This window comes from Rattus norvegicus, chromosome 19 (genome assembly GCF_036323735.1).
Source record: "Rattus norvegicus strain BN/NHsdMcwi chromosome 19, GRCr8, whole genome shotgun sequence".
Lineage (NCBI taxonomy): Eukaryota > Metazoa > Chordata > Mammalia > Rodentia > Muridae > Rattus > Rattus norvegicus.
Window position 1 is genome coordinate 36,761,734 of NC_086037.1, and position 22,541 is coordinate 36,784,274.

Consider the following 22,541-nt stretch of genomic DNA (forward strand, 5'->3'; position numbering starts at 1 on the left):
AAGTTTAGTCAAGTGGGATTTGGCCTTGAACAGAGAAGTACAAATCAGGGAGTCTGGCCCTGCTGTGTTGGCTTACTTCTTTAGGTGGAATTGTTCCCAGTCCTGTAGCATCTTGCCTGCCTCTAGGAGGGGACTATCTGCCCTTTCTCTGGGCAGATCAATCGAGGAGTATTCTTTCTTCTTCCAAAATAGAAGCGAGTCCCTCTCAGCAGAACTCTTCAATCCCAGGTTGATGTGGAGGGTCTCAGCGTCAGAGAATGGGAAGTGTTTTGGGTACAACGGGGCATTGATTTTGCTCACATAGTTGCTGTGATGTTAAAGCTGGTGGGGGTGTGACCTGTGGCTTGGTTTCTATTCCATGGGCTTCTGACAGGACTAAGATCATATGTTTCCCAAACCTTGGCCTCCACCACAGTTGATCAGATTTCTTAGTAGGGTAGCTTATTCAAAGAGAAGCAGCAAAGGAAGTTTTGATTGCCTCGTTGTGGCAGCCAGAGTCCAGCTTCTGCACTGAAGAGACTGGGGACTAGCTCAGTGGCTCTCGACTGCCCCCTCCCCCCAACCCTGGGGCATTTGGCAATGCTTGCAGACACTTCTACTCAGGACAGCTAAGGAAAGGTAGAGACCAGAGAGACTGAAATAGCTTACGACGCAAGGGCAGCCCCTGAAGACAAGGAATTATTTACCTCCTAATGCTAATAGTGCCAGGATTGAAAACCCTGGTAATTCAGAGTGCCTGAAACAGCAGGTACACTTCTGTTTGGTAAATGGAAGTTGGGTGTGCCACTTCGGGTGGATGTGCTGTCTCTGCAGTTCCTGGAGTCTTGCGATGAGGTCATTCTGTTAGAAGATGGAGAGATCTGTGAAAAGGGCACCCACAAGGAGTTGATGGAAGAGAGAGGCCGCTATGCAAAGCTGATCCACAACCTCAGGGGACTGCAATTCAAGGTAAACTGAGTGGGATTAAGAGCCCTGAGTCATGGCTTCCTGCTAGGGAGAGGTCTGTCATCTCACTTTCAGAAGCCATTTCATTTTTTTTTCTCCAGGATCCAGAGCACATTTACAATGTAGCCATGGTGGAGACCCTGAAGGAGAGCCAAGCTCAAAGGGATGAAGACGCTGGTACAGTCAGATGACAGCCCCTCTCTCTCACTGCCCCTGGATCCTGAGTGGACACAGACCTTTTCGTTTATTTACTATACAATTTCTCATCCTAGTCTTGGCTTCAGGAGATGAGAGAGATGAAGGAAAAGAACCCGAGACAGAAGAATTTGTGGACATAAAAGGTATTTACCGCCTTTCCCCTTGGCTGCGTACCCTGGAGTACTTGCTAGGCATCCACTATCTGCATAGAGGAGCGGAAGCACAGTGGTTATTGCCTTGGGAACTGAGGACGGCAGTATGGTGTAGTGCGAGTTCACCCAGGGTAATGGCAGCTGTCAACTCGATCAGGTTGTGAAACCACTTGAGGATTAAAACCCTCTACTGGGTTCTTTCTGAGGACATTTCCAGAGACAGTAGCCAACAAGGCAAACCTACACTAAATGAAGGCAGCACCCTCTTCTAAGTTGGGACCCATATGGAATAAAAGGAGGGAAAGAGAACATGCCCATTAGTGCATTCATTCATCCTTTCTTTCTTTCTCTCCCTCTTTCTTTCTTTCTTTCTTCCTTCCTTTCTTTCTTTCTTTCTTTCTTTCTTTCTTTCTTTGTTTTGGGGCCACCATGAGCAAGAAATTGTCTCCTCTATTAATTAATATTATGCTACAATCATATCATTCTCACTTCTGTCTCCTTTTTCTAAAACCTCCCCTACACCCCCACACTTACTCTTTCAAATTCATGACCTCTTTTGCTTTACTTGATGTTGTTGGTGTGTGTATTCCTAAATATTAAAATACAACCTGCTCAATCCATATAATGTTGCTTGTATGCATGTTTTCAGGGCTGGCCATTTGTTGTTGAATAACCCATTGGTGTGCTTTCTCCTGGGAAGACATTTTCTCCTGCTTTCAGCAGTCCTTAGTTGCCCGTGGTTCTTTGTGTAGGGTTGAGACCTCATGAGCTTTCCCCTTCCATGACAGGAGGTCCGTTGGTATCATCGCTGTTCAGGTCATAAAACTGGGCACGTTTAACCTTAGTTTCTTGGGCTGGAGAGGTGGCTCAGCCATTAAAGGCTAGGCTCATAACCTTAGTTTCTTTATCTACAAAGGAGGGAAATGATAGACTTAACTTCAGAGAGAGTCTTGCAAAGATTAAATGAGAAACAGTCCTTGAAATGGCCCGCAAAGTGCCTGAAACATAATGACTTTGGGACGTCAGGTCTAGGTCATTTCCACATGCCACTCTGCCCTCCTCCTTCCCGAGAGGTCAAAGCAGCACGTGGAAATGATGTAGCAGCAAGAAAATGCCCGAGAGCCTCCACTCTTCACAATTAACAAAGCCGCAGAGGGATTGAGGCTGGATCAGGTTATACATCCATTCGATAATTAAGTTGTAAACATTGCATTGAGTGTTGAGTGCCATGTCCTGAAACAGGCTGTGAGGGAAGAGACATTCTGTCCCCAGGTTTTAAGGTATAGCCTGGTATAGGTCACCGGCAAATGAGTAGCTGTGCCGACTGGGGAGAAAGGGGAGTTGATGTAGGAGTGACAGATAGGCTGTGGAAGGCACCACAGAAGGGGCGGTCTTTGCACTGGTCATTCAGGGACACATAGGAGTTTCCTGGGTGTGATAATGTGATGAGAAAATGGGAGAGAGTGGAGGGCTTGAAGGTGAGGTTATGAGAACATTCCGGGGACAAACAAGGAAGGAGAGATGAGAGTGAGATTGACCAAGGCCAGCTGTCGAGGCTACCCCCTTTTCCTTAGAGGGTTGCTATTCTCCCCTTGTCCCCTGGGCACAAACTCAGGACTGCAGACTGTTTAGGGACAGGGATCACAGTGGGGTGACTTCCTGCAAGAGTTCTGACCCTCACTAATATGTAGAAAGAAACACACGCACATGCATGAGCTCACACACACACACACACACACACACACACACACACACACTTTCAGCTAGGTCTGGTGGCACAGGCTTGTAATCCCAGAAAAAGGGAGGCAGAGGCAAGGAGATCATGAGTCTGAAGTTTGCCTGGATGACCACAGCATATGCTGTTTCTTAAGCAAAGCAAGAAAATGAGTGATCAAAAATCAGGTGTACACAGCCCCACACTGAAGTCACTGATCGTCTTTGAAGCTCTCATCTTTTTACATATCAAGTGGAAGGCACAGCTGGATTTCAGAAAGTCAAAATATGAAAGAGAAAGTCTTGAGTCACTGGAATCTGTCACTGCTAATGCTGCTTGTGACATAAGCACATTTGGAAAGACAACCTTTTTTTATGGCCTGCAAGTCTTCCTGGACCAAAGGAAATCACTAAGATCCCTCTTGCCACCTCCTCCTCCTCCTCCTCCTCCTCCTCCTCCTCCTCCTCCTCCTCCTCCTCCTCCTCCCTCCTTCCTCCTCCTCCTTCCTCCTTCCTCCTCCTCCTTCTCCTTCTCCTCCTCCTCCTCTTCCTCCTCCAAGATTTATTTATTTGTTTTATGTGAGTGCACTGTAGCTGTCTTCAGACACACCAGAAGAGGGCATCAGATATCATTACAGATGGTTGTGAGCCACCATGTAGTTGCTGGAATTTGAACTCAGGACCTCTGGAAGAGCAGTCAGTGCTCTAAACTGCTGAGTCATCTCTCCAGCTCACCTCTTGCATTCTTTGTTGGAGGAGAGCTCCTGACTGTTCAACATCTGACATTCTGTCCGGGTTGGTGGAGGTGGGCAGGGAAGGAGACCGCTGCTCCTCATGTTACTCACCACCTACCCTTTTCTGGACAAGGAAATAGACTGTGAAACATCACTGGGGACAGACTCTGTCTCCCAAGGTTAGCCGCAAGGCCAAGAAGTGATTAGCATGGTGCTGAAAGGGCAGGGCACACACTGAAGACTGGACAGCCCTCCTTGACACCCACTGCTGAAGTATTTTCTCAAGCCCAGGAAAAGCCCAAAGGCTGCCAGTGGATTGGCTGAAAGGACTGTTAGCATTTGTGCTCTGGGTTGCTCTCATATGCCGCCTTTCCCTCATTTGCAGCCTGAGAAGAGAGTGGAACTTCCCAAAAACATTTGCAGGCTCCCAGGCAGAGCATGATGGGTCTTTGTCCACAGGCATCTGGGAGGCAGAAAAGAGACCTCGGACAATGTCCCCCCATCCACTTGTCTCATCACAGCAGTGCACACAGCCCAAGCAAACTCAGGAGCTCTCAATGGATATGGACAACATTGCAAACCCATTTGTGTCTTCTGCTTGACACCCAGTTCTGGGAGCCAGCACAACCCTGGACTCCCAGGGCTAAGCATTTAGTGAACCGTAGAGTCCTCAAAAGGCTCCAAGTCATGCGCCCCACAGGGCTGGCTGTAAGGAGGATCAGATAATATAAAATGAGCAAGGTGTATTAGAAAATTGAAGGCATGTGGAAAATAGGACGGGACCTTAGCAGTGGAGGGGAGGATGTGAAGGAGACACGCTAGCCTCATTCTATCCCCGCCCCCTCCTGTTGGCCGTAAGGCTCATGGTCATGTGCTTGTCTCCACAGCTCCCGTGCACCAGCTCATCCAGATTGAATCCCCCCAAGAAGGAATCGTGACCTGGAAAACATATCACACGTATATTAAAGCTTCTGGAGGTTTGGTATAAAACATCAGGTTTCTTGATTTAATTTGCATTTTAAAAATCTGTTTTTAAACTGTTGGGTTCGTGTTTTTATGATTCCGTCACCAATTACTCTTTTTATGCCTATGCTAGGGCTGCTTATCAGTGCTTTCATTTCTCCCTAAAACATAAAGTCTGATAATACAGCCCTTTAAATGGAGTCATTTTTTATCTCCATTAAAACTGCCAGCTTCTGTTTTATTGGAGCTGAGTGGGCAGCAGCCAGAAGCCATTGGTGGTTCTTACACACACACACACACACACACACACACACACACACACACACACGCATACACACATACTTACATCCACACACAAATGCATACACACACATGCATGCATACACACATCCATACACAAATGCAAACACACACACATATAAATGCACACACACTCCCATGCATGCACACACTTACACACATGAATGCATATACACACACTCACACACACACACTTACATGCATGCATACACACATACTCACATCCACACACAAATGCACACACACACTTACATGCATGCATACACACGTCCACAGACACAAATGAAAACACACACACATACAAATGCACACACTCCCATGCATGCACACACTTATACACATGAATGCATATACACACACTCATACATGCACATTTCCAGCACTCCCATACACTCCTATGCATGCATATACATACACATACTCACACACACACTTACTTGCATGCACACACACACTCATGCACATACACACACACTCATCTACACATGCAAATGCACACACACTCCAATGCAGACACACACACTCATGCACACTCACATAGTCAAACAAACTCACACAGACTTACATATACACACACACACTTACTTGCATGCACACACACACACTCATGCACATACACACACACTCATGCACACACACTCATCTACACATGCAAATGCACACACACTCCAATGCAGACACACACATACTCACGCACACTCACATAGTCAAACACACTCACACATAGGCTTACACACACACACTCACACACACTCACATAGTCAAACACACTCACACATAGGCTTACACACACACACACACACACACACACATGCATACATGGTCTGACTCATTGCACAAGAGACTATCTGCTTGTACAAGTCTCTTCCAGCAAGACTAGGGATCTAGGTATTTATTTAGAGATGGAGTCTATGTGTAGCCTGGACTAGCTTCTAACTTGTGACTTACCTGACCAAGCATCCTCGGATGTAGAATAACAGACTTGTCTTGCCACACTGGACTCTTGACTTGCTTTTAGCAAATACTGAATTGCTTCTATAAATGGAACATTGGATGAGCACAGTAACACATACCTGAGTCCTTACCAGCATGTGACCATGATCTTTTTCTATCCCAAATCCCAAGGACGGGGCTCAGGGTAGATGAATCGGTCGCTGGCTCTTACAACGGCAACCCTGTTTCTCCGGCAGGGTACCTGGTCTCCTTCCTGGTTTTGTGTCTCTTCTTCCTGATGATGGGCAGCTCTGCCTTCAGCACCTGGTGGCTGGGGCTCTGGTTGGACAGTGGCTCCCAGGTGAGTTTCCCTGGACATGCCTGAGTCTGAGTCTTGGGACAAAGCTGAACAGAGGTTTCAAAATAGGGAGTGACACCCAGTGGCATCCTTTGTCGCCTTCCCCCTTTTGGGGACACGGAGGCTCGTTTCTGGGCCATATAATTCAAATTCTTGAGATCTTTTTAGGTAAGCAAAGCACCTGAAAGTTTACACATCCATCTTCAGATTAAAAAGGGGGTTATGAAAACCATGATGGTTCCAATGTGTGTGGTAGTGTGTCCCGGGTAGGGTAGTATCAGTTTGACCTTTCCTCTGAGGAAGGACAGAGACACTCTCCCAACTTGCTGTAGCAAGGGGACCTGAAACAGAGGCAGCCTTTGAAAGTGCTTCGAGGCTGCCAGGGGGGGCCTTCCATTTCTCCTAGGTTTCCATCTTGGCCGGGCCCTTCCTGGGCAGGACCAATTCACTCCTTTCCTTCCTGCTTGCTGGAATCTTCTCCAGTTGTTGGCCATTGCTTTCAAAGCTTGCCCTGGAGCTCCAGGGAATGCGGGATGTGGGGGTTGAGGTGTTTGCTCATCTTCCAAGATTACACTGCGATAACAGTGTTGCTATGACATCAAAGTAAGACACGGTGTGTGTGGGGAGGGGAGAGGCTCTTTGATACACAGCTTCCCAAGGCTGTTCCCACATCACAGAGCTTTAAGATGCCTGCTCTGTGCAAATAAATCAAGATCTGTTTTTCAAATATGTGTATTCTTCCAAGTCTGCCCACAAAGGTTTGTCCACTCTTCAGAGGACCTCAGATGTAGGGTCAGGTGAAGCCCTTAGACTCCGGGCTTCCTCAACAGGCCACTGACAATGCAGCAGCAGGGGCGAGCCCCAGTGACGATTCCTGACCCCGGGTGCTGTGGGTACCACGGACAGCACCGCAAAGGCCCGGGTGCTGTGGGTACCACGGACAGCACCGCAAAGGCCGCTCTGCAAAGCAGAGCCTTTCATCAACTAACCTCCCCCCACCCTGCATCCCCCCCCCCCCCCCAGGGACGCTTTTGCCTCTGCAGGCGCTCATCCATCAGCAACCTCTGGTTTACATTTCCCCCATTACTGTAATCAGCAGGATGCCATTTAGAAGAAACATGCTTGTTTGCTCCCCAAAGGCATCCTTGACTTTTTTAGCACACAGCCCAGAGAAAAAGGAAACTGTCAATTTCTTGACAACAGGAGAAAGATGGCCTCTCTCCAGAAACGCTGCTGATGCTGTGTCCCCTCACTGGGAGGGATGAAGCCATAGTTTGTTGTATCCTCTGAGAGCCCCCCCCCCCTTCGGCTTGCTAGATTCCCTCTTTCTTGCCAGGGACTCCAGGGCAAGGCAGCAGCACCCCCACAGCTTACCTTTGGAGGCAGGCCAGGGGAGAGGATTGAGGAGCTGGACCACCTTACAGAGAGATCTCTGAATCTCACTAGATGGTGGTGGCTGCTGCTGGGTAGCTTGACAGGTGGGAGAATGGTCTCTGACTCTCTGCCCTGTCTGGGTTGCCTGAGGAGGAGCCAGGCCGGCTTCTTGGAATCCAGAGGTCCCCTTTGCTTCTGGGTCTTCTTGGCCTGGCAGCACTGCGGGTCTCTTGAGGCACAAGTAGCTTCCGGGACAGCTTACACTTGCATTTTCTCCACCGTCAGGGGCTCCTCTGTGGTAGAGTCAGGCAAAGCCCAGGCAGCCCCTGAGGGACCTGATTTGATTTTACCTACGTGACTCATTGCTGATGTGAATTTAAATTTCATTCTTTCTAAAACGTGTTTGTCCCTATGCATGTATGTAGGCACTTGTCCGTGTGTGAGTGTGTGAAGGCTGACTTTGTGTATCTTCCCTTTCTCCTCTCTACCTAAATTTTTAAGGTAGGGTTTCTAGAGCTCATTGTTTTGTCAAGGGTGGCTACCCATCTTCCCCCAAGTCCTGATACCGGGGTTACAGACCGGTGCCACCATGCTCGTTTTTAGATGCCAGTTAGGGAATCTGAACTCAGGTCCTCATGCGCGTTGGCAAATACTTTGCCCACCGAGCCATCTTTCCAGTCCTACCTGATTCACTTTTAACAGCCGTGCGCCTCTCTTTAGTTCCTTCTCTTCAGAAGGAACATCTGACATAGCCCCCACCTCTCACAATTGCATACCGTTCTTGATACTTCTCGGCTGTTGTTGTTGCCTTGCAGGTCATCTGTGCACCCCAGAGCAATGAGACAGCCTGCAACGTTAACCAGACGCTGCAGGACACCAAACACCACATGTACCAGTTGGTTTACATAGCAAGCATGATGTCTGTGCTGACGTTTGGCATCATCAAAGGCTTCACCTTCACCAACACGACACTGATGGCGTCCTCCTCCCTCCACAACAGAGTGTTTAACAAGGTATTAGCGCAGAGGGCTGCAGGCCCCCTGGATTGCTCAGTCCACAGGGCTAAGCAGGGCTGTGTAATGTGCCAAACATTGTGGCAGACTTTGGGGACAGGACCGCTCTCCTGGAGTCTGCCATCTTGTTTTCAAGGTGTCTTCCATTCATTTGAGTACTGTAGAGGGAAGCCAATTTCAGAGAGCAATAGCGGTACATTACAGACTCTTAGGCCAGGAGGGTGGTGGAGAAGATGTTTGTGTTGCTCCTAAGAGCCCCAGCTAGTGACAGGCTGGGAATGGACTGTCGTTTTCTGCTGCTGCGGCAGGCAACAGTGGTGGGTTGCCAGGGTTCTTACCAGAGCACGCAGGTATGCTCCACACTGTATGGGGTAGACAGACAAGTAGACTTGGCATTTTGTTTGCTTGGGGCTCAAAAACCCCTCCTTCCTCTGAGAGTACCAGGCTTCCCTCTCCCAGGAAGCACCTGAGATCTGCAGAGGAAAGTCCATACGTAGGCAGGGTCTCTCATGGCGGTGGTGGTCTAGGAAGAGGAAGCACCATCCTCATTTTCTGGAGGTCACCTGGCCCCCTGTCCTGTGCTTTGGGAAAACAGGTCTAGCTCCCACCGCTCTCACCTTCCTGACCTCCCCAGAAGTTCACCGAGAACGCACCGACTCAGCTCACTCTGCTTCTACCCTTAGATCGTCAGCAGCCCAATGAGCTTCTTTGACACGACTCCCACAGGCCGGCTAATGAACCGCTTTTCTAAAGATATGGATGAGCTAGATGTGAGGCTGCCATTTCACGCTGAGAATTTTTTGCAGCAGTTTTCTATGGTGGTGTTTATTCTGGTGATTATGGCTGCCTCGTTTCCTGTTGTCCTCGTGGTGCTGGCTGGCCTGGCTATTCTCTTCTTCATCCTTTTACGGTAGGGCTATACACAACCTGAAAATGGGAAATACCCAGACAGTACCCTCATAACACACACACTGAGTGGGGGTGGGAGAGGATATATATACATATATATATATATATATATGCATGCATATGCATCAGCTGGGAGGAATACCTGCTTCCTTCTCTGATGGGAGAATCCTAGATTCTTGGCACTTATTACACACCAGGTGCCATGGTAAGTACCTGGCATCCGTCTGGCTTTTTGGCCCCAGGGCAATGCCAGGAGGTGGGTAAATTATTAGGAGTTTCAGGAAACTAGTAGGCAGGCTCACCATCTGTCTGCTGATTCATTCCTAACCATTGGGCTCTGAGGGTGCATGTCTCCAGCCACTTTGAGTTTTGAGAAACAGCTCTTGCTGGAGCTAAAGATTGATGTGTACAGAGATGTGTGGAAGGGACTGGGGACAGTTCCTGAACGTGTACACACCCATCAGGAGGAAGCTGCAAGTGGGGGTGAGGGGCAGCAGTGGGATTTCTCATCAGGCACTATGGGGAGTACTGAGAGGGAGCGAAGAGCTGCTAAGTCTGAAAGGTTTGTGCCAGAACCCCAGCTTTGCCAGGAAGCTAGTTGGAGTACCCTGAGGTGCTGCAAATCTGTCCCTTCTCCCCTAAAGTTCTCAGTCATTAAAATGTGCACAGTGCCTGTGTCAGAGGAGCAGGTAGGAGGAAGGGGATTAGGTCCTCACCACTTAAAGCAAATTGGAGAGATTTGGAGTTTTGGAAGGGGCTGATGAGGGACAGGCGTGAGTGGCCATTGGACAGGGAAGGGGATTTGAGGGGCAGTGCCATTAGGGTTTTCAAGGGGGAGACCTTTGGGTGTCAGGGAGATTGGTACAACCAAGGACGACCCAAGATGGCGGACCGGTGTGCCGAAGAAGGTGGTCTGAGAAGAGAAGCAGTTGAACAGTCACAGCGTAGACTCATGCACCAAGTCTGAGGCAGTGGTAATGGCAAGTGCTTGAGGGGTGTACTGTGGCTGGAGTACTCGAACAGAGCAGGTGTGAGCACGGGAATTCTCCAGACTAGTGTCCTGGGATCCAGCAGAGCCGGCTCTCACCATTGCACCCTTGGTATCACTGAAGGAAGCACACACTTCCACACTCAGGGGTTTATTGTGACAACCAGTCAAAACTGTTTTCTGAGAGTCTATCACAAATACAAAGCCCGTCATGGGTGTCAGAGCTTCTGGTGGACCCCTCAGTGCTTCTATCCGTTCCTGTCACACTGTTGTTTGACTACTTTGGTTGCTGTCTCCTCTATTGCTATTGATTGGCTTAGTAAAAGCTTAAAAGAAATCCACCCGATATCATACTCAATCCTTTGCTGTGAAGACAGGAGAGACCGCAGAATGAGGAAAGCTCAGAGGTCAGAGCTCAGTGAATTCATTGTAAGCACATGGATAATTAGGTTAGGGTCCCTCTTTGGAGGATGGCCAGCAAATGTGCATGCTCGAGGGCATAGGTCATCTATCATCAGGACACTTGGGGCTTCCATGTAAGGTGCAAAGCAAGAGAGTCCAGTTTTGAACTCAGTTCCTGAGATTACCATGATGTTTGTACGAAATTCACTTTGGAGGGCAACCAGGTCAGACCCTCTTTCTCTGATTGGTTACTGACTTAGTAAGGGTTTTACTGCTGTGAACAGATACCATGACCAAGGCAACTCTTTTAAGAGCAACACTAATTGGGGCTGGCCCACAGGCTCAGAGGTTCAGTTCATTATGCATGGCAGCATCTAGGCAGATACGGTGCAGGAGGAGCTGAGAGTTCTACATCTTGTTCCAAAGGCAAACAGAAGACTGACTTCCAGGCAGCTAGGATGAGGGTCTTAAGCCCACGCCCACAGTGACACACCTACTCCAACAAGGCTACACCTCCTAATCGTGCCTCGACCTGGGGCAAGCCTATACAAACCATCACAGTCACCAAAAACTGGTTGGCTTGCGTTCAGGGGCTGCACTGTGCAAAATCTTTGGGTCTTCAAAGTTTAGAACCGTCTACTGCAATGCAGGCCATTCTTGCTATGGGAGCACTCGGGTCTGAAGGCAAATGAAGTAATGGTGTGCTCAAACTTCTCAGTAGACCTCATGCAGCCAGACAGGACATCCTGGAGAGGAATGGCAGGGTCCTCTCTTCCAGTTATTACCTTAACTCTGACTTAACTGCCACGTGGCAGGTGTGGCTGGACTACCTGTGCTGAGGCGCTGAGGGAGAGTTCTCCAGGACTACACCTTGTGACCCTCTTGGACCCTCTCATTCGCCCCTCCCCCACAGCATTTTCCATCGAGGGGTGCAGGAGCTCAAGCAGGTGGAGAACATCAGCCGGTCCCCTTGGTTCTCTCACATCACCTCCTCCATGCAGGGTCTGGGTGTCATCCATGCCTACGACAAAAAGGACGATTGCATAAGCAAGTGAGTTGATGGCCCCTGCTCCCGGGTCTCCCCACCCCGAGGCCCAGCCCTGTTGGGAGGTCCCGGACTGCTTTGCAACTGAGGTGGGGGAACGTTGGGGACAGGTAAAGGGCTGGCAGGATCAGGGGCTTCATTTCTAGCATTTGGGGCCCCGAATAAATGACTCTGTGTGTGTGTGTGTGTGTGTGTGTGTGTGTGTGTGTGTGTGTGAGAGAGAGAGAGAGAGAGAGAGACAGACAGACAGACAGACAGACAGACAGACAGACAGAGGGTGGGGGGAAGAGACAGGGGGAGGGACAAGGAAAGGGAGAGGAGAGAAGAGAGAGAAGACACACATATGTCATCCTGGGGATGAGCCCAGGGCCTTGTGCAGTGTTAGGCGAGTGCTTCACCTCTGAGCTACACCTTTAACTCTATATGACTTTGTTTTATTTCTTGCTAAATGGGTTCAATCTGGGAAAATATCGAAAAGCAGAACATATACAAAAATCACTTGTAGGCCTCAAATCCCAGTCTTGCTCATGTTTTCCTGTACATATTATGCACGAAATATGCATAGTCATAAATTGAGCATCGCAAATCCGAAAAGCTCCCAAACCCCCAAATCTTCAGAACACTGGTTGCCATACTGTGAAGGGAGAAATCTCAACATCTGACCTCGTGACAAATCTCACACTTGACCTCACGTGACAGACTGTAGCCAAGACACAGGTACAGTAAAACCGTGCATGAAAATGATCTGCAGATGCTGGTGCGCAGCGGCACAAGCCTGCGGTCCCAGCTACTGAGGGGGCTGAGGCAGGAGAGTGAGATCAAAGCCAGTCTCTATATATCCATCATGGTGAGACCTTAGTGAGACTTGGGTTCAGAAAAAGATCTAGGGACGAGGCTCACTGATTCGAGCGTTGCTTACCCAGCTTTGAACCCCAGTGCTGCGAGATACACTAAAGCAGGAGAAGAACCCGCAGCCTACCCCGGGTGAGGCACAGAAGGAGCAGTTCTGGGCATAGAGTTGTTGTTCGCTTCCAAACTAGCTCATTCTGCAGACACAAACATTTCAGAAGCGGAAAAGAATCCAGCTCAGACCGGAGAGATGGCTTAAGAACAGTGGCTGCTCTTCCAAGAGGACCCAGTTCTGATTCTGATTCCCAGCACATGGTAACTCACAACCTTCTGCAGCTGCAGTTCTAGAGGACCTGACGCCCTCCTATGGCCTCCACAGACCTTATACATGCATGTAGTGGCAGACATAAAATCAGGCAAAACACCCGTACATATAAAAGATCTGAGTTAATTAATTAATTAAGTTAAAAAAGCCCCAGGTTAGAAACAAGTCTGGTCCCAAGCATTTCAGACAGGATACTCACGTTTCTTCCCATGCTTTTATTCTTTCAACCCACAAGGTTTTCTTTTCGAAAGTTATTTTGAATATCGCTTTCATAGCACTGAACATTCTTCTATAATAGACACCTTTTAAAATATTTTATTAGTTCTTTGAGAATCCCATACAATATATTTTTGTTCAGCCTCCCATCTCCCATTTCTCCCATAGCCCTCCTACACACAGCTTTGAGTTTTCTTCCCTGCCCCTTTTAAAAATCCCATTAAGTTCAGCTTATGTTGTTCAACTCGTCTTAGAAGTAGGTCCTGGCTCTGTAGCCATCCCACCAGAGGTCACCTCACGTATAAAACTCTTTCTCTCCCAGGAGCTACTGAATGCCAATGTCTTGTCAGTTAGCAGTGGGGTTTCATGCCCACCTTCCCTCTTCTCCATGCTGGGATTCTGTCTGGCTTGAGCTTGGGCAGGTCTTCTGCATGTTGCCACAACTGCCATGAGTTCACACATGCACCTGCCCTGTCAAGTCTAAAAAACACTTTCCTTGAGGCTGCCTATCACTTCTGGCCTTAAAATCTTTCTACGCTCTCTTCCATGAAGATCTCCGAGTCTTGTGTGATAAATATGTCCCACATAGGGCTGAGCACCCCATAGTCCCTCATTTGCTGTATGCTAGCCAGTTGAGGGTCTCGGTGCTAATTGCCATCTACAGCTATGAGAAGCTTGCCTAATGAGAGGCACACTGATTCATGGGTATAGCAAATTGCTCCTATACATAGATCTGATTAGTTGAGATAGAGTCTTGAATGCAAGCCTTGGCCAGTATGTAATTTGCAGTCACACACACCCACCTCCTCGAGCTCATAAAGCTAATTTTTAAAGGCTGCATTTATGTATCGATTTTGATGTGTGGGTCAGTCAGCTTCAGAAGACTAGGTTTGTGAAGACTAGACTCGTGGAGTCATGTAGCCTCGGACTTGGAACATACCAAAGAAAATGTGCAAGTCGTAACTTCTGAACTAGAAGTTGCCACTGTTCTGCAACCCTGTGGAAAAGAAGGGTCAGAACAAGAACCAACGGTTCCTTACGGCAGGAAAAGGCGAGAGGGACATCAGACACCCATGAAGTAGTGACAGGATCTCTGGGAAGTACAAAGAGAAGTATGGGTGACCCACAAATGCAAACTACTATGACACATCTCTGGTCACAGGGCTTTCTAGGGGTTGCAGGGGAAAAGACTTCCCTGAAGTTGTCGTTGGGGTCCCAGCCCTCAACGGTTGGCTGCTATAGGGGGATGGGCTCAGGGGAGCCAATGAGAGAGGGAGATGAATGGTGAGGACCCACACTGTCCCCACAGATGCCACAGCGTTTGCTAACCTAAAAAAATAAAAAAGAATCAGTTGTTCGATATGACGATCCACAAATAAGGCCAGAAGAGATAAACAAACCTGTAGGTATGCAAATGTCACCTCAGAAAGAGGAGCTCAGATGATAATGCCTGGCACTGTGATGCCACAGGTCAGGATTCTTCCTCTGATGACTCTGTAGATAGGAGAGCAGCTAAAAGGCCAGAGTGAAACTTTCCAGAGTTCCCTGATAACAGTAGTGAGCTACTCAACAGAGGACACAAAAAAGTGGACGAAGTCACGCTGGGACATAGAGAGGACAGTTAGAGGGGAAAAAGAGAGAAAGAAACTGCCTAAGAAAACCAGCAATACGTGTGAAAAGGTTACCAATAAGGAAGAGAAATTCGTCAAGAAAACAAAACTAGAAACGTAACAGGAGTGAACCAAAATAAAAGCACTCGAGAGGCAGAAGCAGTCAGGTCTCTGAATTTGAGGCCAGCCTGGTCTACAGAGTGAGAAACCTTGTCTCGCCTTACACCCCCCCCCCCAAAAAGAATATTGAAAACATAGATGGACAAATCCCAGTACTGGTTAGTAGAGGAGAAAAAGATTAAAAAAAAAATCCAAACAAGTAGAAAAAAACTGCCTCAAAAAGTCACAGGAATTGGTAAACATCTCTTAATATTATAATCGTCAATGTAAGTGGCCTCAACTCATCAATTAAAATGTTCAGACTGACTAATTGCACAGGTGCTGTCCTAGTACTTGGGAGGCAGAGGAAGGAGGATCAGAAGTTCAAGGTCACCTTTGCTTAGCCTTGGCTATTTGAGACCCTATCTCAAAGTAACGAGAAGCAAAATCACTACCACCACCACCACCACCACCACCACCACCACCACCACCACCACCACCTCCACCTCCACCTCCACCATCATCACCACCACCACTACCACCACCACCACCACCACCACCACCATCACCACCACCACCACTACCACCACCATCACCACCACCACCACCACCACCACCACCACCACTACCACCACCACCACCACCACCACCACCACCACCACCACTACCACCACCACCACCACCACCATCACCACCACCACCACCACCACCACCACCACCACCACCACCACCATCACCACCACCACCACCACTACCACCACCACCACCACCACCACCACCACCACCACTACCACCACCACCACCACCACCACCACCACCACCACCACTACCACCACCACCACCACCACCACCACCACCACCACCACCACCACTACCACCACCACCACCACTACCACCACCACCACCACCACCACCACCACCATCACCACCACCACCACCATCACCACCACCATCACCACCACCACCACCACCACCACCACCATCACCACCACCATCACCACCACCACCACCACCACCACCACCACCACCACCATCACCACTCATCCGTGAGAAAATTAGACTTAGCTACCTGTTGTCACCAAGAAACATAGCTCACTGTTGAGGACATCCTGTGCTGAAGTTCGAGGGACAGGAGCCAGTCTACTAAGTGAATGGAAGTAGGAAAGAGGGTGGCGTAGTCCCCCTTGTATCTGTTGAAGAAGGCTTCGAGTGAAAATTCGTCAAAGAAGACAAAGCAGGAGCCACATATGAATAAGACGAGGACACAGCAACTATAAAGTGAAGCTGTGACGGTCGGTGTTGATTGCCGCGTGTGGTTCACGTTGTCCATCTGATGGAGAGGCATTTTGCCAACTCGGGTTCCTCTTCCCAGATGACTCTAGTTTGTGTCAGGTTGTCGAAGAACAACAAAATGAACCAAAACCAAAACAAACAAACAAACAAACAAACAAAAAACCCAAACGAAAAAGCAAAAGAAGGAACGACCAACCAGGACAGGGGCCCTTGTTGTGATAATCCTGATGGCAGTTTTCCGGTCTTGGGAGCTAATGTATGGCTAGAATGTGGAGGAGTTTGGTCTTAACATAATAATAATACATGTATATTCTCCCTCAAGTCACGGTTTAACAAGGGTCCGTGACACAGGACAGAGTTTCTGCACATGTGGACTTACAGCTACTTTGCTTTTCCTTCTCAAAGGCCTTGGGAAGGGAGAGTGATAGGCTGGGCCCTGTGGAAACTCTTTATTGCTAACCCAGCAAGGAGATACAAGCTTTCCACAAGTCCAATGGCAGGGTTTCAGTCGCACAGATTTACCTAACTGCACAGGACGCTGGGGACGGCAGTCCCTCCGTGTCAATGGTAGAGTGACAGTGGAATCTGAAAAACCTTTGGTATCTCTATTGCGCATCTGCTTTTCCCTACTCTTTCCTTTCTGGAAAGATAAGATATTCTGGGCAAGGTGGCGCTGTCCTGTAGTCTCAATACTTAGGAGGTTGAGGCAGGGAGATTGTGAGTTTTGAGGCTAGCCTGGGCTACATAACAATACCCTGTCTCCCAAGAAAGGAGGATAAGGGAGAGGAGGAGGAAGTGAAGAAGAGGAGAGGAGGAAGAAGAGGTGAGGGTGGTGGAGGGGGAGCTAATGATGTACACAACATTTTCATCTCTACTGAGACACTGAGGTCCCCTCAGGCAAAGACCCCTACTGAGGACTCTGCAGCTTGACTTTAGTCAGCAGTTAGTCCTGTTTTTCGTTTGTTTGGTTCTTTTTCTTTCTTTTCCTTTTTTTCCCTTTCCTTCCTTCCCTCCTTCCATCCTTCCTTTCCTCCTCCTCCTCCCCCTACCCCTCCCCTTCCCCCTCCTCCTCCCCCTTCTCCCTCCCCCTTCTCTTCCCCCTCCCCCTCCCCCTCCCCCTCCTCCTCTTCTTTTTTTGAGACAGGATTTTCTCTGTGTAGCCTTGGCTGTCCTGGAGCTCACTCTTGTAGAACAAACTGTCCTCAAACTCACAGATTTCTTCACCACTGCCTGCCGAGTGCTGGGATGATAGGCGTGCGCTACCACCGCCAGTTTGTTTGCTTCTTGATGGTCTCTGTCTGGAGTCCTGAACCACACAGACACTTCTGGTGTACTGATCATGAAGAATGTCCACAGAGCCATTCGACTCTTTGCCCTTTGACAAACCAAACAGAAGGATACTTGTTTCCCCAGAGTTTGTCCTCCAAGAAGAGTCTCCTATAGCCGGCTTAGCCTCACTGTGACTGACAAGCTCTCCCTTCCTGTAACACTTGCCTTTGAGAGAGCTCTGGCTTCTGAAGTGTATGGTACTTTCCACCATGCTAGGAGAAAGATTGTGCTATTTGGGAAAGCATTCTGACAAAGCCCTGGTGCAAACAAAACAAAACAAAACAACAAAACAAAACACAAACAGTAATTAGAATGGAAACAAAATCGGTGTGATGGTGTATGGGAGCTGCGTGTCTTCTTAGGGACTTAACACCCCAAAAGGCGTTCCTTTTCTTCCCCCAATTCCCACCATTTGTCCCTACAAGGCCCTTTCCACTGGGTCAAGGGCCCTTTAGTGGGCCAAGGAATGAGATGTCTCTCATAGCACGCCTAAAATTTCAGTCTCTGATATTTTCTGCCTGGAGGTTCCGCACCATAGGCAGGCTGCGCTGTGTGCACGCCGTGAGTGAGCGCATGCTACTAGCGAGTGATGGGAATGAACTTGTTTGTAGTGGGGAGGTATTCTGTTTTTGCTTTTTAACATCTTTTCTTTGAGGCCGGTTCTCTGAAACTCCCACAGGGGCAACTAGGGAAAGCATCAGGAAGGAGCATACCTGAGCCATTCTCCCTGTTTATCCAGCTTCCTATACAGATGTAGTAGTACGTCACAGTGAAGGCCCGCCAGCCCAATGCACAGCCGGGTGCCAGCTCTGCCTGGCATTGCTGTTTGAAGTGTATTTTCTGAACTTCCTGGAGCACTCTGCCGGGCAGCATCCCACTACATCCCATGGCTGTGGTAGCCTCTTTGCACCCTGTCATAGAGGCAGCTTGAATGCCACATTCACTCTACACATTCAGCTAAACTGAAGGGACTATCAGGATGCACCTAGCTTGTGTCTGGGGAACGAATGGGAAGACCTGGGTTGGGTCTTGTCTTGGATCCACTGGCTATGCCATTTTTCTGTCATTCTGTCCCATGCAAAGCTCCAGACCCAGTGGACAGGCAACAGGGATACAAGATATCAGTTTCCTGTCTTTGAAGAGATCCACCCCCGCCCCCCCCATCCCTTTTAAAGCAATGATTTGGCTAGCTGGTTGGTTGGTTTTGGAATGGGATCTTGCCATGTAGTCCAGGCTAGCCTTGGGCTTCTGATCCTTCTGCTTTACCCTCCCAAGTGCTGGGATCACAGGTGTGTGCCACTCTGCCAGGCTCAAATGATCTCGATCTTGGAGAGAGGAGATGGGGGCAGGGTAGGCCAAAGCCCTCCCTTGCTAATCTACCACGGGCACCATTGACTACCCCTGTCTTTAAGATTAGAGGAGTCACTTATAGATTCCTCAAGGCCTGCGAAGCTATAATGTGAGGTTTTCTGCAGTTTTTGTTCTTAGCTGTGGGTTCTGGGAGAGATAGAGAAGGCCCACTTAGCACCCTTGTCGACTGACACGTGAAATTTCTCCGAATGTGTGCAAATCAAAGACGCCTGTAGCAGCAGCGGGGGCTGGGTATATATGCTCATTTTTTGTGACAGTCACCTTGTGGGAAGGAGTTCAAAAACACCTTGTCTTGGTTCTGTTAGAGCTCCAATGTCCCGCCGACAGCTGCAGAACCCGGCTCTTACTTCCTGTTAGAGCTCCAATGTCCCGCCGACAGCTGCAGAACCCGGCTCTTACTTCCTGTTAGAGCTCCAATGTCCCGCCGACAGCTGCAGAACCCGGCTCTTACTTCCTGTTAGAGCTCCAATGTCCCGCCGACAGCTGCAGAAACCGGCTCTTACTTCCTGTGATTGTTCCACTGCAGGTTTAAGGCGCTCAATGATGAAAACTCCAGCCACCTCTTGTACTTTAACTGTGCACTCAGGTGGTTTGCTCTCAGAATGGACATCCTCATGAACATCGTCACCTTTGTCGTGGCCTTGCTGGTGACCCTGAGCTTTTCTTCAATCAGTGCTTCATCCAAAGGCTTGTCCCTGTCTTACATCATCCAGGTAACCGCTGGTGCGTGGCTGAGCTTGGCCTACCGTGCATTAGGAGGAATTTTTAGATGGACTCAGCAAAAGGGTTAAGGAGAACAGAGCTTTGACCATGCATGACGTCGTTGACATTTGGGGCAGTCGGGTGGGCCTCAGGCACAGCTGGATCTTGACTCTTGGTTTTTGTCTCCTTCTGTGATGCCTTCCACATCATTGGGCAGTGGGTGACAAATGGTCTCTGAGATCCATAGGAAGGGGTAAGAAATATCGGGTTGTCTTTCTTCCCTTGACTACCCAACAGAAGCCCGTACTTTATTCTTAATGTATTGATTTGGGCATCCAAGAACTACTTACTGATTTGTTGGGAGTGGAATGATTGATTTGGGACAAGGCGTGGAGCTGGGCCCAGTCCACCTCACCCCCAATCCACACATCTGCTTCATAGTGGGATTAGGAGAGGCAAGTACAGCTTCTTAGCAGCTCGCGGCCGCTTGGGTTTTAATAATAATGCACTTGGCGAGGACACATCATTCCTGTGTCCTTTGGGGATGATAAATGACTTCCTTCACTGTTCTCAATGACACCGTGATGTTTTCTGCAAGTCTCACTTCGCAGATGAGAAAAATGAGTGTGTGGGCCACTATTTAGGCTAAGGTTGGTTCCTGAATCGTGTCCGTGGGAATGTGCTTCCCAGTGTCCTGTCTGGGAACTTTCTCCATTGGTTATATATATCGGATATATTTATATCTTTAAAAAAGATTTATTTGTTCGTTTATTTGTTATGTATACAATGTTCTGCTCGCACGTATGCCTGCACACCAGAGGAGGGCACCAGATCTCATTATAGATAGTTATGAGTCACCCCGTGGTTGCTGGGACTTGAACTCAGGACCTCTGGAAGAGTAGCCAGTGTGCTTGATCTCTGAGCCATCTCTGTAGCCCTGGTTTATTTATTTACTTACTTTATTTTTGTGGCAAAGGTCTTGCTATGAGTCCCAAGCTTGAGTGCTTCCTGCTTCCGGTTCCCCATGCTGGGATCACAGTCATGTTCCACCGTGCTCCTCCATGTCCCACAGTGCCAGACTCTGGGTCCTTTCTGAGGAAAGTCAAATCTTTTCTCAACTTAGAAAATGCTCTCCCTCCCTTACTCATATTTATGTCACATGTATTTGCTTGCATGTATGGTTGTGGACCTCATGCAGTGCAGTACCTGTAATGGCCAGCAGAGGGAAGTAGAGCTCCAGAATTAGAGTTCACAGGTGGCTGTAACCAACATGTGGGTTCTGGGGACCAAACCCAGGTCCTCTGGAAGAGCAGCCAGCACTCTCAACGGCTGAGCCTTTTGTTTCCTCATTTGAACACGTTTCTTCTGCTTTGCGATTCAGCCGTTCTCTTGAATTTTCAGTGTGGCAACCGAGTACTTGTGTATTGAGTTTTCACATGCTCTCTCTCATTCCTTAAGGACTGATTTTTAAATGGCTGAAGTTTGTTCTTGTTTTTCCTAGGCATATTGACACTAATTATCAGATTATCAGCACTCACCCCCTCTTAAAAAAAAAAACCAACCCAAAACCACAACCAAAACCGAAACCCTTTTGTCTTCTTTATTTTGCTGTCTATTTTCTCCAGGGTCAGTTTTTCCTCTTGTTTATCCGGTTCTTGCTCTTTCCTGCCCTTGGCTGGTTTACCTCTCAGATCATTTGTATTTAAGGATAGGAGAATGGTTTGGCTTTTCATGGTGTGGCTTCATGGCTCCCTTTCTGGAATATTCTCTAACTCTGCAGGTACTGGACGTGAGAATTTCTTTTTTAATTTTTATTTTAATACACTCGCTTCCCTTTCCCAAAGCAGGAATGGGGCTATAGGCACTAAACATTAGGACTGAAGTGTTTTGGCTTTGTTTTCCCCTAGAGTAATGTTCTTAGAGCCCTGTGTATATTCCTCAATTTCTTTACAGAAGGATGTGTATACATGCACACATCCTCTGTGCATGCACTTAGGAGAACCGTGTATATTTGAGATTGGAAGGAAGATGAGGAAAGGCATTGATGGGTCCATAGAAGCAGTTGTTTGTGGACCACCGGCCTCCTTCTTTGTGGCCCCTTTCTCACGACGGGGGAGGGGGACTTTCGCTACCATTTTAGCAAAGGCTCTCATTGATGCTCTCTAGTAGAAATATGTGGCTTTTATGACTTGGGATCGCCCCCATGTCCTGGATGTGGAAGGTCTCCTTGTTGAAAACACCTGCAGCATCATTTTAACAGCGTGTTTGGGTGAAGCTATAGAGAGTGCATAAACTACCAACATGACCATCCCACGGTATGGTTAAGGGGAAGGTTTTTATTGCAGGTATGACAGACATGAGCTAGAGGAAGTTTAGGGGAGGGAAGGGTGTGAGAGGGACTGGAAGGCTAGGGCTGACTCTGACATGTGCAACAGGTCATATGATTCTGAGGGAGCCTGGATGCCAGCATGGGCTTTGGCATGCTAATAGGTACCGCCATGGGTCTCTTCGCTAGAGGTAGGGGGAATGGCTCCTTTTGGTAGACATTCAAAGAGCTTCACAATTTCCTGAGAAGCGCTGGCTTTTATCTAGCCAGCAGAAAACCTCCTGTCATCCAGGTTGAGATCATTTCTGCAATATTGGACTGGGGTTTGGGGAGCCGGAGCTTCCTTTGCACCTGACAGACATTGTCAGTGCTCTGAGGTGGAAAAAACGAATGT

At 48.5% G+C, this 22,541-nt stretch overlaps 1 protein-coding gene across 12 annotated transcripts in view; it reads left to right on the forward strand.

Annotated features, from left to right (window-relative positions):
* Nucleotides 1-22,541, forward strand: part of Abcc12 (ATP binding cassette subfamily C member 12) — a 76,319-nt gene that overhangs the window by 39,184 nt on the left and 14,594 nt on the right. For 9 of the 12 annotated variants that reach the window (XR_005496627.2, XR_005496628.2, XM_008772375.4 and 6 more), the window contains 9 exon segments: nucleotides 814-948; nucleotides 1,047-1,122; nucleotides 1,218-1,286; nucleotides 4,630-4,719; nucleotides 6,196-6,299; nucleotides 8,486-8,683; nucleotides 9,367-9,593; nucleotides 11,896-12,033; nucleotides 19,646-19,832. Coding sequence is in view for 10 of the 12 variants with exons in the window: in XM_008772375.4 (XP_008770597.1) it covers nucleotides 814-948; nucleotides 1,047-1,122; nucleotides 1,218-1,286; nucleotides 4,630-4,719; nucleotides 6,196-6,299; nucleotides 8,486-8,683; nucleotides 9,367-9,593; nucleotides 11,896-12,033; nucleotides 19,646-19,832 (1,224 nt within the window). In the remaining 2 variants the exon portion in view is untranslated. 12 annotated transcript variants of the gene reach the window in all.